Here is a 15,978-nt window from a genome sequence, read left to right as displayed (position 1 = left end):
GAGAATTCGATTTATAGGGCTTCAGAAAAAATCAATTGTTCCGGGGGCCCATGATACTTTTAAGACAGCCCTGCAATAAGTACATCAAAAAACAAAGTAAATATTTATTTTATGATATTAAAAAAAAAATTGAATATCTTTAAAAGTCAATATCACTTAATTAAAATCGAAACAAGCGTTCCGAAAAGTGCTTTCTTTCGAGACGGCACATTTACTGGCAAAAAATCTGAATATACTGGAAAACCGGGACACATGGTCAGCCTGTGCATGTATCATCTATAATTCTTTTTTCGGTCAAATAAAAAGGGGATCACGCTTCAAAATGTTTGCGCACCACTGACGTAGTGAATCTGTTCCTTGTTCTGTCCACTGCACATCCACGTATTTTTGCACAACAAAAGTGGGAGACAGGCGGAGATAGGTCCCCCAAGTCTAGGGAGGGCACTGTCATTATTGCTGGGGGGCACGATGGTGATGATGTCAATTAACAACATATACATTACATCATTATATTATTACATTGCTGAGGGGGGGGCAACGTTCTCCCCCCCCCCCCGTATATTCGCCCGCGGTGGAAGACAGAAATGAAGGAAAGAAAATCCAACAAAAGAGTGAAAATAGGAGACCCCGCGAAATGCGCGGTGAGCGACGCATGTGACTCCTAGAAGTACCAGGCAGGGATCTGGCTCTCTGTCCCACTAGGGATATAAGCCATTTACTCAGCTGAGTTGGTCCGTGCTGGAGAGTGCTGAATGTGCCCGACCGGGGCGCCCTCGAAATACATTCGATGGATCCCCGCCAGTGCCGTCCCAAGGCATGGGTCCACCCGGTCACGGCCTGGGTGCCTCACGCGAAGAGAGACCTCACAAAAATGAGATCTGGTTGAAAATTTTCGAGAATTTGTTTGATAGTGCCTCAGAAAAATCAATTGTTCCGGGGGCCCATGATACTCTTAAGACGGCCCTGCTCTCCGCTCCGGCACATCCAACCCTCTATCCTCCCTTATCCATATTGCGGGGCCCCTATTCCGTCCCTGCATGTGACTCCTGCAGAAGCAGTTGGTCAATCACTCCCGACGTAAAGCGCTGGCGTGAGGCGTGTTGCGCTCTATGGGGGAAAACAGTCGTACCGCTTTCCCCGTTGGTGAGTGGACGGCGTGTTACGCTGGACGAATCACGTTACACACGGCGTAGAAAAACCTGCTCCTAAAAACAACGGGGAAGGGGGTGAAGGGGGGGGGAAATCGCGAATAGCACTTGGGGTGGTTGCGGAATGGGAAAAGGGTAATGGCTATGAAAATAAAATTACAGTAGTTAAATCTCAAAAAGAATTATATAAAATATTTTGTAGTAGTTTTGTTTTTCCTCCGTGATTGTTTGTTTTTCCATCTGTATTTACTAGATGGCACTACTGTACGCCTCTGTTTTTGTCTGAGGAGTTTTTAGTTTTGGTTTTAAAATTGGATTTCTTCGGTTTTTTTCACCCGTCGTTAGTGTGATTGATTCCTCACGAGTTTGTGTTGGGAAGTCACATGTCTTCACCCGAGTTTCTATAAAAGAAAAAACTGTAAGTATACGTTATATATACACATTTTTCAACGAAGCAGCTTAATTTTTATCCTAGTTATTGGGGGAAGATTTGCTGATATTGATAAGAATATAAAGTAACAGCGGCGTTATAAGATATTGCTGTTGTTTTGTAAGCTCATGAACTTTGGTCAAGTTATTGGTCAGTGGATGCAGTCAGTGACGTAATCACAAAGGAGGCTTATATATATATAGCGGGATATAGCCGTGGGGGGGGGGGGGGTGGAATGGATGGTCAAGAAAATCAGATTTCTTTTGGGAGAAGGATGGCAAAATTTTGATTGATAGCCCACATATATGATGAAACTATAAATCCTATAGCGAGGGACCAGGTCAGTGAGTGACCAAAGCCTTGTACAAGCATGGGAGTGACCTATAGAGATAGATATCAATCAGTGAGACTTAAAGAGCATAGGCTGAAAGTCTGGGGACAAACCCCCCCCCACCCCACCACATCTCCACCCATGCAAAAGAGTACCCTATAGAGAGTTTGCAAGCATGTGAGTGAACAAAAAAAACCTTGTCCAAGCGTGGGAGGGGCCAAAAAAATAAATCTAAAGTGTTTGTAAACATACGAGTGATTAAACCAGTGTTTCCGAAAGTGGGCGATGGAATGGTCCAAGGGGCGATAGAACCTACTGATTTAACGTAGGATCCTATGGGTTTACTTGAGTTGGGGGGCGATGAGAGGAAAAAATTTCTGATAAAGGGGACGATGGAACAAAAAGTTTGGGAGACTATATGGATTAAACAGTATGCAAGCATGTGAGTCATTATAATCGTTTAGATGAGGTTCTTCTAAACTTATTTGTCTCATCTCACTCTCTCTCCCCGACACCACCTTCACAGAAATTTTTCTATCATTTTGGAACATATCTCAAAGTATCCTTTGGTATGCCAACCCATAGGATTCCCTGTTGAATCTGTAGCTTCTACGTTCCTTCCCCGTGGCGTCAGAGCCGGGGGTGCTGTGGGTGCTCAAGCACCTATGATAATTTGTGGCATGGATCCGAGCACCCCCAGAATTAATTTCAAAATTAAAATTTCCGATATAAAACTAAAGACGAGCACTCACAGGTTTGAAAAATTTCCAACACCCCTGTTCCTTCCCCCCCCCCCATCGCAAGGGGTGATATTTTTCTTCATTATTGTAAAAAAAAATAATTAATTCATGACTTGGCACTATTGGCCACAAGCACTGGGCACCTGGTCCCATTGCTATTGATCCCCCCTCTCCCTCGCATTTTGCATATGAAATCTTTAATGAATCCCGATTGCAAGATTTCTATTATGTAACCTAGCTGAACAAATATGTGGTTCAAACACAAATAATGTGGATTTGAACCCACAATCACAGACAGAATAGTGATTAAGGGTATATAGGCAAGTACTCTACCACTGCTCAACAGTGTACACCAGTCCTATAGAGTTCAAGCAAATATGTCAAAATAGAGAAATTGTAATTAAAAAAAATTATAATATATATATATATATGTGTGTGTGTGTGCCATCTATATGTCACTATTAAGAATTTTGTCTTGACCCTTCTTAACTGGCGTTGTGAAAATTCTGTGTGTAACTGGCATTATGGTGCCATTTTGACCCCAGCAAATATTAGCCTAATGCATTTAAAAAATCAACAAAAGAGTTTTCATAAAAGAAATGGGTTTTTTTCACACGATCTCATTCATTTATTAATTAAATCAATAAATAATAATTTAATTTGATTGTTTTCCCAAAAGGGGTCATACAAGTATTACGTCAGCATCGATGTGGGGGGGGGGTTGAAGGTCGGAATTGCTGACTTTCGAAAGGGGGGGACTTGCTTGTGTCGTCAACCGCCCTTTATAAGAACATTAAATATTCTTAATGAGATCCTTACTGATCTCTAGCCCCTCATCACTCAAATAATTCGTAAATATGCCACAGATCGTTTAAGTAATCCGGGAACGTGCCGCGGGTAATTTGAGTGATGTAGAACTACACTACGGGCAGCTTAAGTGCTCTAAAACTGTGCCTGTCACTTAAGGAATCTGTAAGGACCCACTTAAGTGTTCTATAACTGTGCCACGTGTTACTTAAGTGATCTGTGAATGTGCCATGGGCCTTCTTGAGTGATCTGAAAATGTACCATGGACCACTTGAATACTCTGGAATTGTGCCACGGGCTACTTAAGCAATCTGCAAATGTGCTGCTCAGTTCATTTTTACAAAATTATGTTTGAGGTGGCTGGCGACATTATAAAACCCCTAAGGCCACATTTGGCTCGCAGGCCATGGGTTGATCATATATGGTAAAGGGTGGATCGCAATGATCGTTGGGGAGGTAGTATGGGGAAAAGGCTCTTGCCCCCCCCCCCCCTACAGTGTATGTCTCTGATCCTAATATTATGCTTTGGGAGATAGGGGCAGAGCTGACAAAATTTTGCTGCTGGGGGGGGGGAGGGTTTTGCTGACAAGGAGGTGGGGGGGGGGATCAAAAATGGCTAAAAATCTGCTGACGCAATACGTGAATGGCCCTAAATGATTTTTTACTATGACACATATTTGAAAGAAATGAAGGGATACGTGACTTTTGAATTTTTTTTTAATTGTGTGTTAAATTTTTTGAATGCAATTTTCATGATTAAAAAATGAACAGATGTGATTGAAATATACTCAGAAAATAAAATTTTTAAATTCAAATAATGTTTAGCATATTTTCACAAGTACCAAAGTTAGTCTTATTTGAAGTCGGAAACACAGTCCTTGCAAACAACAACACGACCTGTTGATCACTTAGATCCAGTGTACAATTTACTAACAGCACTATCCTCATGCTCAATCTTGGATATTCAGTGTTTCACGATTAATTTGAAACCGTTGTCGAGAAAACTGATGCTCTCCAGAGAAACAATTCCGATCTGAACACTCTGGCCGTCAGACAAAAAAAGCCTTACATAAGTGGTGTGGTGGGGTCATTTTGACTCTATGGAAACTTTGATCAATGATATAGAGGGAGGAAAAATGTAGAAAAGCATCATAAATTTGTCAAACACGTGTAAATACCCAGATTGATAGGTACTGAAAATAGGATACTCTAGATGTGCATTTCTTTCTCAAAGGGTGGCAATGTTAGCAGTGTGTTGGACCAAAATGGCCTCACCTCGACAGTTCAAAGAAAAACTTTTGATCATCCCTAGATGATTGAATACGCTCGTGTATAATCAACCATGAACAATGAGCATGCTAAGTGTCAAACATCTTTCCAATTTACAAACTGCTTTTTCAAATCCATACAGGTTTGTAAAAATGAGTGTCGACTGTATTTGTGTTTTTTCAAATCCTGTTTTAATGAATATCGTTATAGCAAAAATCTTGTTTTAATGAACACTTTTCTAATCCCCCCAGATAAGTTTACATAGGGACATCGTAAAATCCTGGAATTCCTTTATAACGAAATTTTGTTGTAACGAAGTGATTTCTTCGGTATCTTGGAGTTCGTTATAACAAAATTTGACTATTTATTTTGTTTTCCCGCAAATTTATGTTGTGTTCCAATGTATTGCATTATGTCATTATATGTGTGTATTAGATGTGCAATTCGACAGTAAACCATAGCCAATACAGCTTTTTCATGTTCAAATTCATGTTCAGCACACCAAATTAAATTAATTATTTTTATTTTGGATGCAGAAATTTTGTCAAAATTTGCTGTTAAGTGTTATATACAAATTTATTATAGTGCAAATGGGGATTTGTGATAACTTCATTATAATTTTTTTTGTCTATTTTTCAGATTTCTTTCTCGTAGCTCTCTAGGATATCTGCTCGTCAACAAAAGAAAGAACGAAAAAACTTCTATTCTTATTTCCTGTGATGCGTTATGGCATGTGAAAAGTCGCATGTAATATCTGATACAGCGAAAGATTGGGAGCTGTTGGAGAATCTCCTCAATGACGAGACAAAATTCAAACAATTAATTTTTCAACTTTTAGGGAGCCAACGTGACCCATACCAATATCTTCTACATTTGTTACCTCTTACGAAATCAGCAGAAAACAGCAAGAAGAAAAACAGACTCTTATGCGAAATCCTTTCAAGCTTTGTGACATGGATGAACGAATCCACGAAAAATTTTGCACAACCATCGGCGAGACATCAAACAGCTGCCTTACAATTGGTGATGAATTCCAGAAATGGAGATGTATTAGGGAGGATTTCAAGGATTTTTCAAATCGATGGGGAAAAAAACCTTCATGTGGTTGAAGAACACCTTAAAAATGGTAACATGGCTATGGTAAGTATAGTTTTGCTGGCATATAAGATTAAGTTTTTATTTAAATTTCAGTGCTTAAAAACCCTAGGCATGTGAGCAAATATCTAAAAAAAATTGTCACTAAATACCAAAAAAAAGAAAAATGGGAATTAATTTAAGAGAGAACTCCAGAATTAATGATAGTGTTGGTGAATTGAAAACGATATGATCCAGGAATCATTGAAAATTAATATTAATTTAAAAAATTAAAATCAGAATCAGGGAGTAAAATTATCAAAAATTGATGGATAAAACAATCGAATACTAATGAGAGAAATTGTTCTAGAATTTAATGAAAATTCACAATTTATAACAAACAATAATTTCAAAATTCGGTCCTCTGTTTAATTCAGGGACCCTAGGCCAGACATGGAAATCCCAATGGTGGCATCAGTGCCAAGGGGCACAGTGGGTGGAATTTGCAGTGCTTCACTTCTAAGTATAAAAATTCAAATTATGAATCAATGTCCGAATATGTCCGGCCTGCCAAAATTCTTTTTTTTTTTTTGGCCTGATCGAGAAAAGTTTGCCCATCACTGCTCTATACACCCCCAAAGCAGAATGTTTTTCATTGTTCTGCAACAAGCCCTTGGATGACTGCAAATGTTCCTGCGTTAAAAATTCCCAAATAATAGTATTTTCTACACTTTTCTTAAAATTCTCCCAGATTGTTCTGCCATGACTGTTCTGGGACACACATCACAGATTTTGGCATATTTTACTTTGGGGCCTATACAATAAGTAATACCCCAGACTTACGTTGCCCTACATTTACGTCGTCTTGCCCTGAAAATCTTATGCTATCATCTGTGAATAAATAAAGTAAAGAGTTGAATTAATAAATCTACTTTTTCTCCATATTTTTATCTCTAAAATCATACCTCGTCCTATATGCGAGATTGTCCTATGTGCAAGTAAATATGGTGTAAATGTGAAGTTACTAGATCTTATACAATCTACATAAAGTTTCCTCAACTTTGATAACAGAGGCTATATCTCAATAAGATTTAAGGTTTTGATTGTGGATGCATACTGTCTCTGTCAATAGACTCTTTAGATTGCCCAGTAACATGATGCAACAAATAGCATTATTTTATTTTTCTTATTGTATATTACTCCTGAATATATGTTGTGTTGCGTGTGCCATCAGGGAATGATAGGGATAAACCTAAAAGCAAAAGTTTACGTCCACACCCACCGCAAAGCATAATATGCCGAAATCTGTGACGTACATCACAGAACAATCAGTTCTACTGCAGAACAGTCTAGAAGAATTTTAAGAAAACACTGTTATGTAAAAAACACTATTATGGGAACTTTTACTGCAGAACATTTTCAGTCAGCCGAGGACTCATTGCAGAACAATGCAAAACATTCTGCTTTGGAGAACACCCAACACAAGTAGAAAACATGTACAATTTACATATAGCAGTCATATATGTCAGTTTACATATATAAACATTGAAATCTCCGATCAAACCTTCAATATCTTCAAGTTTTTGTACACACAGATAAGTACAGAAATATTGAAAAGTCACCAAAAATGGAGTGTGTACGTCAAATACTGTGGAGATTATAGCGTTTTCAAAATCAAAAACTGTAAAAATGACTGCTCTGGCTTGTTCTAGTGTTAAAGACACCTGTTCCAGAATATTCTCGCTTATTATTAATATTTATTGTTTGACCAATATCAAATAGTAACCATTTCAAGAATTCTCAAACCGAGACATATTTTTAAAAAAATAATTGATCGAGTAAAAAGTATATTTTTTAAAATGAATTCTGTTTTTTTATATATGTGTTATTTATGAGAGCACTTATGTTAAAAAGGTGTAGTAATTATTTTCCTTTTTCTTAATTTAGGTTGCTCATGCTGTCAAATTGTACAATCTACATGGAAATTATGATTTTGAAAATGTAAGAGATTTGTTCACTTAAATATGTTGCAGTAAATGTGATAGATCTAATGATTATATAGTGTGCATAATTGACAACAATTTCGATAAGTTTCATAAATGTTGCAAATTAATCACAGTTACTGGATTATGTATAATCCCCAGCTCACATTGGTGAATATGATAAATTGTCAATAAATTACTTAAATTTACCAGACATTTTGCACAAACTTCAATCAAGGGTGATAGATTTGATCGGTGATGTTACGTTTTTATACTTATAACACTCATTTTTCATTTACTATATTTTAACTTGCACAAGGAACCCCCCTCCCCAACTCCCTGATTTCTTAAGCTTAAAATTTGGGTAAAGGTTTTAATTGAAGGTATTTTTTATTTCTCAGAGGAAACCATTAAATTCCTCGTCACTCTCATCTGATACATCGCAATCAGCTACATCAACTAGCTCAGGGCAGGCTGAAATCTGGACCACAAAGTCATTTTGTAGTTGTAAAGTGTCCATGTATGAAAATTTATCAAACTTACCAAGATGATTGTTGAGATTAGGCATAATAACAGGCACAATTATGGATAATTACAGACTCATCACATTTATTATAACATATACACTCTTCTCTACCTCATTCTATTACAGTGTTTCTCTATGGAAATTTTATAGGTTGCTTTTCTTCATTTTACTTCCAAATTGTTGATAAAATTAATGTGAAATAATTTTGAAAACATTGCTGTTACAATGCATTCATATAAAATAATTTACCATTATGTGTTTTTTCTTTATCCAGCTTTATTTCCCTTTGCTGTGTTTTGGCATGATGAAAGAGTTGAAAAACTGTCTTAGGCAGTCCAAATATTTAAGGTTGCAATTTGTTGAAGATCTGGATAAGTTGTTAAGGCGTAAAAAGACATTGGAAGATGCATTAAAGTATATATTTGAGCTTTGCATGATTTTTCACAATCATATTTCAAAACGTAGTGTGTAGAAAATAATTTTTGTTATCTAGTGTCTCGTGGAGATAAAATGTATATGGTTGATCCTGCTTAGTACAACTTATTTTTGTTGTCCCAACTATAATTAATTCTCATCAAGATTTCCCGTTCAAAGCATTTTCCCGCTTATAGTGTTTTTTCATGATGGCTTTTTTAAAAATGTTATAATGATGTTACATGGGCAGTGTTTGGGCATTTTGCATGTTACCTAGACTTCAGACATTAGAGATAACATATCTATATTAAGTCAATATATGGAAAAATTATTTTACCATAGGTCTGTTCAGGGCAAGTTTCCTAAGAGAAAGTCCATCAAGAAAGAAATGAATTACTACAAGAAAGCTATAGATGAACTCATTAAAGAATGGAATATTCCGCTCGGTAAATAACCAAATGCCAATTTTTGTGTTCTCGGTTCTCATTTTTTAAAAATTTTGTTTTCGTTAAAATTTGAATTTTAAAGAACAAATGTATGCCTGATTGTGAACTTTTGAGTTTAAGAAATGATGTGGAATATGTTTAATCTTATGTTGGGATTGAATTGTTACATACAATTTATTTTTGCCAGAATAAATTCAATATGAATTTGAGAGACCATTTAAAAACACGTTGAAAGATAAATAATAGTACTAAAAATTAAGTCCTAGTATTAGAGGGAGACCTTACATCTTGAGGTTGAAAGGGCTATACCTATGAATCCTAAGGGAATGCATCACTTTTATTACAAATATGGAATTATACAAGTGAAACAGCCACTAGTAAAAAACAAATCAGACTTCGACACTCCGATGTTCAGAGTTATACACATATTTGTTGTATTACTGATAATTTCTGTCACACCTCAATTATTTACTGCTCACAAGTGCTAATTAGACTACCAGTACTACTTAACGGTACATGCACCTCATAAACATTCATCTGGGGTAATTTCTAATAATGAATTGATGCATCCAGGAAAGTATTGTGTGTGTGTATGCATGGGTAAAACATACTAGATGTTTATGTTGCGAGAGTTGTGTTTGTTTTGTGGTATACTGCCATTGGCTTACGCAAAGGTTGAGGTTTTAAACCCCCCCCCCCCAAGCAGAGATTTCAGTGCTATTTTGCAGGGGAAAACTTGGCCCCCCCCCCCCTGAATTGGTGAATACCTGAATTTTCATGTTCTGTAAGGGCTAATTTGACTGCGATGTACAGTTTACTGCAGATTCTATTGTTTTTTTTTAATCAAGTTGATGCCCTAATTCCTTTGTGGCTGACTTCCTGCTATATCAATATTTTTCTGACATCATGTTATTGCTGCTTATATTGCACCTTAGCATCAGGAAAGATTCTAACAAGGAAGAGTTTGGTATCAAATTTGTGATATCTCTAAACACCCTTTGGGCAGTTACATTGGCAGTACAACCTAAGTACCTTGTCAAACTAACCTATCCCTCCTTTTATATTGCTGCATACTGTATATATATGTAGCAGTCAATACTTTTGTGAATGCAGTGATGCTAGACTAAGAAGATTGATAATTTAGCTCGGTTGTGCTTCTTATTATTCTACAAACTATCTGCATTAGTGACTATATACAGTGAAAATCCTATATAATGATAATCGCCTAAATAATGATATTACTCTCTAGTCCTGATGCACTTTTCATAATGTTAGTATATTCCATCTATAGTGAGTATCTTTGTTGAGTATTGCTATTATATGGGTGAATCACTGGAAATACTGAGAATGCATTTTTCTAGGGATTTTTAATACAGTAATATACCCCCAACTTATGTTGCCCTGATTTGTGGGGTTCTAGAAATACACTGTTTTCCATGAACATTGTACATTTCTAAAATTCAAGCATAATCACACGTTTATTACTGAGATACTACAGATCATTAAGTGGTAATTGAGTAAGAATCGTATACGAAGAATAGATAGAAGAATAGTAGAAGAATAGATCAGAAAACCATATGTAATTAAAGTATACAGATTTTTGATCAGCTAGGTCAGGGGTTCTCAAACTTTTTCCATTTCTGCTGCCCCTTACACTAATGAACGCTTATCAGTGGCTCCCCAGAGCAGTTTAACAAAGGATCTCTTCAAGAAAAACCTTTGTCGGGGCTAACAGGGTGCTGTGCCATACAATTTGAGAACCCCTGAGGCTAGGGTGTATGAAGTCCAAAACTTTGCCATTATTTAGCAATATAATTCCAAGGCTTTGTATCAAAGTTGGCAGGTTATTGACGCATGGTAGTTTTTGATGGTTTGAACCATGATTTAAACTTTCACATCAAAAACCTTAAATATTGCTTTTCAATATAAAAATTCTTGTTGGAAATACACACATTGATTGCATGTAATGTTTAAAGTCACTATGTTATACAAAGAATAAATACTTAATGTGATTGTAAAATAATTTTCTGCTTTCTACAGAATTATTTTTGACAGTATATATGTTTTTTTTTCTTATAAAATATATAATTTGAATAGAGCATAACATAAAAGCTGAAGGAAAAACTATGGAACTATTTGATATTCTTCAGTTCAACATGATTCTTGACCTCCCAAAATTTTTTCAACTGCTTATATGTGTATTGATATAAACCATCTGCTGTACCCTTTTCATAACAGATAGGAGTTTGAAAAGTTCTTTTATGCCATATATGTAAGGTTGGTTTCTGTTATTAATTATCTAAATAATCACTGATACTTAAAACGATACCCTTATTGGGCATAATATTAGAATTTAGCTAGCAATAAAAAATAATAAATTGCAGGACTAAAATTTCATTTAATTTAGCAGTGTTGATTGTATATAATGCTTGAGAAAAGCTCCCATAACTTATTTTAAGTGCAAAAGACAACATTGGCAATAAGTTTTTGACTTTTAATACCAAGTTTCTGAGGTCAAAATCCTAACCCTGTGATCTCCTATCACTCATATTTCGAATAAACAGCGCTATTTTACTTAATAAATTGGACACAGGCAATCAGAAGTTTAGATAAAATGGACTATAAAATTATATATTATCTGTTCTAGACGCTGTCGAACAATTCAAAATTTCAAATTGTAATTAATATTTTGTTTGTATTACTTTAATAATTTAGTATAAATTAGTATTTGAAAATAAAATGTAATATACAAAATAGTAAGTTTCTTATCGTGTTATCAACCTATAGTGTTCAAAATGTTATAGAAAAACATTCATTTAGGTTTTTGATGATTTAAACTAGTGTTTGACACTTGTCGTTAAAAAATCCAACCCTGCTTTGTATGATATCTGCTATTTTTGCAGAGAAGGCCACAATTTCATACTCCACGTCCAGCATTATTGCCAGTCTTAAACTAAAATTGTCTTCTTAAAAATTTGTTTTTTGTGATGCTCATTGTAACTGGTCTACAATTCTCATTTATAATAATAAATATACATAATTCTCATTTATTCTACAATTCTCAAACTCATAAGTGAAAGGGATTTTCTTAAAATAATTAAAAGGTTCAAATTAAAATAGAGATGGGGAGGGGAAACATTTCCAATAAATGAGAAAAAAAATTAGTTTCATTTTTTACGCCTAAAGCAACTACCCTATTTATGAAATCACAACAAACATTTGAATTTTAAAGCAATTCAAATTTGTTGCGGCGAAATGACTCCGCTACAACTTTGTATCATGACGAAATGAGTCTGCGACAAATTTGTACCATGACGAAATGAGTCTGCGACAAATTTGTACCACAACAGAATGAGTCTGCGACAAATTTTTACCACAACGGAATGAGTCTGCGACAAATTTGTACAGCGACGAGTTTGTCTCACATCGAATTGACGCTGCGATAAATTGAGCGCAACGAATTGACCTAAACCCATCCAATGTATAGCACTAAAATTGTATTTTAAGTTTATAGAATTTTTTTTTCCTCCCCAGAAAATGTTTAATAGGAAATTTAAAACAAACGTGCAAACACAGTTGTAGTAAAAGTTTAAATACTGTGCCCTGCACAAATTATTTAATTTTTTTTCCATATTTTTCTTTCACAGAAAGATGTATGAATTTCATGAGGGACAAAAAATGTGTAGCAATGCATCATTTGGTCTGCCGATACAAAAAGGTTTTATTTTTACTTTTAAAAATAAAAAGTTATAATTTGAATTAATATCACATATCTCATGATAGGCCTTGAAAAATCAAAAGTGCTAGGTTTGCCATGGCAACTAAAAAATCAGTGTTGGTGCCTAAAATTTCCTATGTGTAATTACTAAATTAGTTTAGAAGACAATTAGCATTGTCTTCAAATGCTAATTGTCTTCAAATGAATAAGTGGTGAACATGACAGCATGTCCACCATGTGCTTGAGTGGCATGGTGGTAAGATGCTCGTCTACCGTCGTGAAGGTTGTTGTCAGGGTCCTGGGAGGATATAGATAAGATATTTTCCCTAACAACTCGAGGCGACCACCGATAGACAGCGCCTTCACTTCCAACCATCTCATTAATGGCAGTAAATTTCAATATAGCGATATGGCCAGAGTTGGTGTTTGGTGAAGTAGATAGCATGCCCACCAGAACTAATTCACAGTGAAAAATTAAAAAAAAATTATTTTGGACCATATTTCTAGAAAAACAAATATGCTTTGCACCTAAGAAATTTGGCTGTTGCTGAAATTATTTTTATTAGTCAGCCCTGTCTTATTATTTATTTCGTTGATACAGTTGTTACAAATTTGGGAAAAAAGCATCTTCGAAAACAGAGCCATCCTCGTGCATTGGTATATTCCAACAGGCATAGAGGATCTTATGTATTACAATTAGAGTGGGACAAGCTGTTAAGGGACCTCTAATATATAGTGAACTCATAAATCCGGCATATATCAGACCAATGTGTGCGCTATGGCCGAAATCATCTGATGACTGGAAGTTACAAAGGTTTTTAACAGCTGGCTGATGTGAAGATATATTTTGGGAAGAGAGAAAATTCAACTACCCCTGCAGGGAATTGAACCCACGTCCTTTCACTTTCCGGGTGAATGCACTAGACTCCAGAGGCAATGAATTTCTCAATCTTTCCTTGTAGCTCATACGCACTGAATGGGATCGTACATGGACAGTCAGACCTAACTCAAGCCAAAGCTCACAATTGCTGATAATGCTACCAGATGGCGACTTATTCAAGGATGATGTCACTCTCTGCTATCCATACACAGGTTTAAGCCTTTACATTATGAGCTTTGGCCTGATTTAGGTCTGACCATCCATGTATGGTCTTATTCAGGGCACACAAGCTCCAAGGAAAGATTGAGATATTCGTTGCCTCTGTGATCTAGAGCATTCACCCAGAAAGTGACAGGACGTGGGTTCGATTCTCCGCAGGGGCAGTTGAATTTTCTCTTTCCAAAATATATCTTCGCATTAGCCAGCTGTTAAAACCTTTGTATGGATAGCGGAGAGTGACATCATCCTCGTACTGGAAGTTAGTCGAAAAAAAGCCCATTTGAATAATATAAACTTCTGGGCACAGACATGCAGTAACATGATTTTCTCTTCTATGCTCGAAGAAAACCTGCTAGATTACTGGATGGGTCAATGCACATTGCCGGATTATCAAGAGTTTTGCTGTATTACTTTGTCCAGAAAACCGATGGCATTACCAAAGTAGTCCTATGTAACGAAATATGAAATAGACTGATCTGTTATATTTTGTGTTGAATTCATTCTTGATTCATCTTTAAAGAATCGTTCCCCATGATTTTATTATATCTTTCCTAATTTAAACATGATCTTTAGCTGTGCAAACAGTTTCTTAATGTATTGAATGCAATTTAAATGATCTACCTCAGGACTGGACAAATCCCAAGTGCCAGGTTGCCGTGGCGACTAAAAAATTTGTATTGGCCCCTAAAATTTTCTTAGTGTAGTTACTAAATTGCAAGCTAAAAGCAGCACAAAATGTTTGGAATTTATAGCAGCATATCTGCCAATGTGAAAGAGGGTCAGTATACCCTGAAAAAGTCAAAAGAAAAACATTATTTTGAACCTTTTCTCCAGGTAAAATTTTTTTGAAACCTGAAGAATTTTTGTGGTGTTTAGATTTTTTTGCAATTTGTCCAGCCCTGATCTACCTTGAGCATAAATTAGAGTTAAAAAATGTTTTTTTTCCTCCCCAGAAACAAATCAGCCTACAAGCATTAGCAGAATTGGCAGCTGTAAGTGATTTAAACCAATGTCTAATATTTGTTTATGTTCATTTATATGTGCAGACGTGCCAACTTTTGAAATCCAGAAATTTTCCCGAGGGGGGCACCCCCCCCCCCAACACTCATAGACACGATCAAAAAAAGTTCATATAAAAAAAAAAAAATCGAAATTTTTTTTTTTTTTAATAAATTAAGAAAAAGTTACATTCTCCCCCCCCCCCAAGGCAGGTCCTGCATTGCCCCTGAGGAGAATTTAATTGCATGTCAGTCTTTCCATGCAGAATAGAGAAATCACATCTACATAATATTCATAAAGTATAAGTGTTTCCTTTCGTGGATGCTATCAGTGATTGATAATCTTGGGTATATGAATTCTTAAAAGCTTTATATTTAGCTGTATATAGCTTAAAGTTTTATATTTTCTTTCCGAAGATGTTTAATCGGAAGAAACGGTTTAAAAAAACTCAAATTACACAGCTGCGGACGAAAAAACGTGTTTACCGCACAGCTGTTAATGGAATACAATAACGATTGTACAGGAATTTCGGCAACGAAGGTCATGCCCCTGAGCCCCTGATAAATGATTGACGATAAATGCTACGAAAACAAAGTCGCGTCTTTGTCAGTTACTTAAATGCGGTCACAGACACTTTTATTTACGGCTGCCCGATAGAAATGACTACAGCTGTCCTTTATGGGTGTTTTCCCTAATGACGACAGTAATCATTGACGCCATGACAACGTGAAAGCTCGCGTAAAATCTAATTTTCTGCCAAAATCCGGAGAAATTTTAACAAATCCGGAGAGCGGGAGGAAGGATGAAAAATCCCGAGTCTCCCGCCTAAATCGGGAGAGTTGGCAGGTCTGTATGTGGTATACTTGTATATTTTATGGCCAATGTTTCAGTTCTAGGCAGTTAACTTACTGGCCTAACCCCAGAGTAGTCCAGCTTCTCATATACTTTGGATTTTAGACAAATTACTTATACGTGCAGTTGCCAGTCAAAATGAA

The 15,978-nt window shown here is 36.1% G+C and overlaps 1 protein-coding gene across 1 annotated transcript in view; it reads left to right on the top strand.

The window, feature by feature from the left end:
• The first annotated feature begins 1,458 nt into the window (after nucleotides 1–1,458).
• The window catches only part of LOC149086957 (exonuclease mut-7 homolog), a 31,069-nt gene continuing 16,549 nt past the window's right edge, over nucleotides 1,459–15,978 (top strand). The window contains exons 1-7 of the mRNA XM_089231164.1: nucleotides 1,459–1,566; nucleotides 5,365–5,865; nucleotides 7,747–7,800; nucleotides 8,582–8,721; nucleotides 9,064–9,167; nucleotides 12,815–12,885; nucleotides 14,938–14,976. Of these exons, the coding sequence (XP_089087290.1) occupies nucleotides 5,452–5,865; nucleotides 7,747–7,800; nucleotides 8,582–8,721; nucleotides 9,064–9,167; nucleotides 12,815–12,885; nucleotides 14,938–14,976 (822 nt within the window). The 5' untranslated portion in view covers nucleotides 1,459–1,566; nucleotides 5,365–5,451. The remainder of the gene's footprint in view (nucleotides 1,567–5,364; nucleotides 5,866–7,746; nucleotides 7,801–8,581; nucleotides 8,722–9,063; nucleotides 9,168–12,814; nucleotides 12,886–14,937; nucleotides 14,977–15,978) is intronic.

Source organism: Pholcus phalangioides, unplaced genomic scaffold, assembly GCF_987345545.1.
Source record: "Pholcus phalangioides strain wild (caught in Gottingen) unplaced genomic scaffold, Ppha-v1.0 ptg000004l_1, whole genome shotgun sequence".
Lineage (NCBI taxonomy): Eukaryota > Metazoa > Arthropoda > Arachnida > Araneae > Pholcidae > Pholcus > Pholcus phalangioides.
The sequence above is the reverse complement of the archived record's forward strand: the minus strand, read 5'-3'. Positions and strand labels throughout refer to the sequence as shown.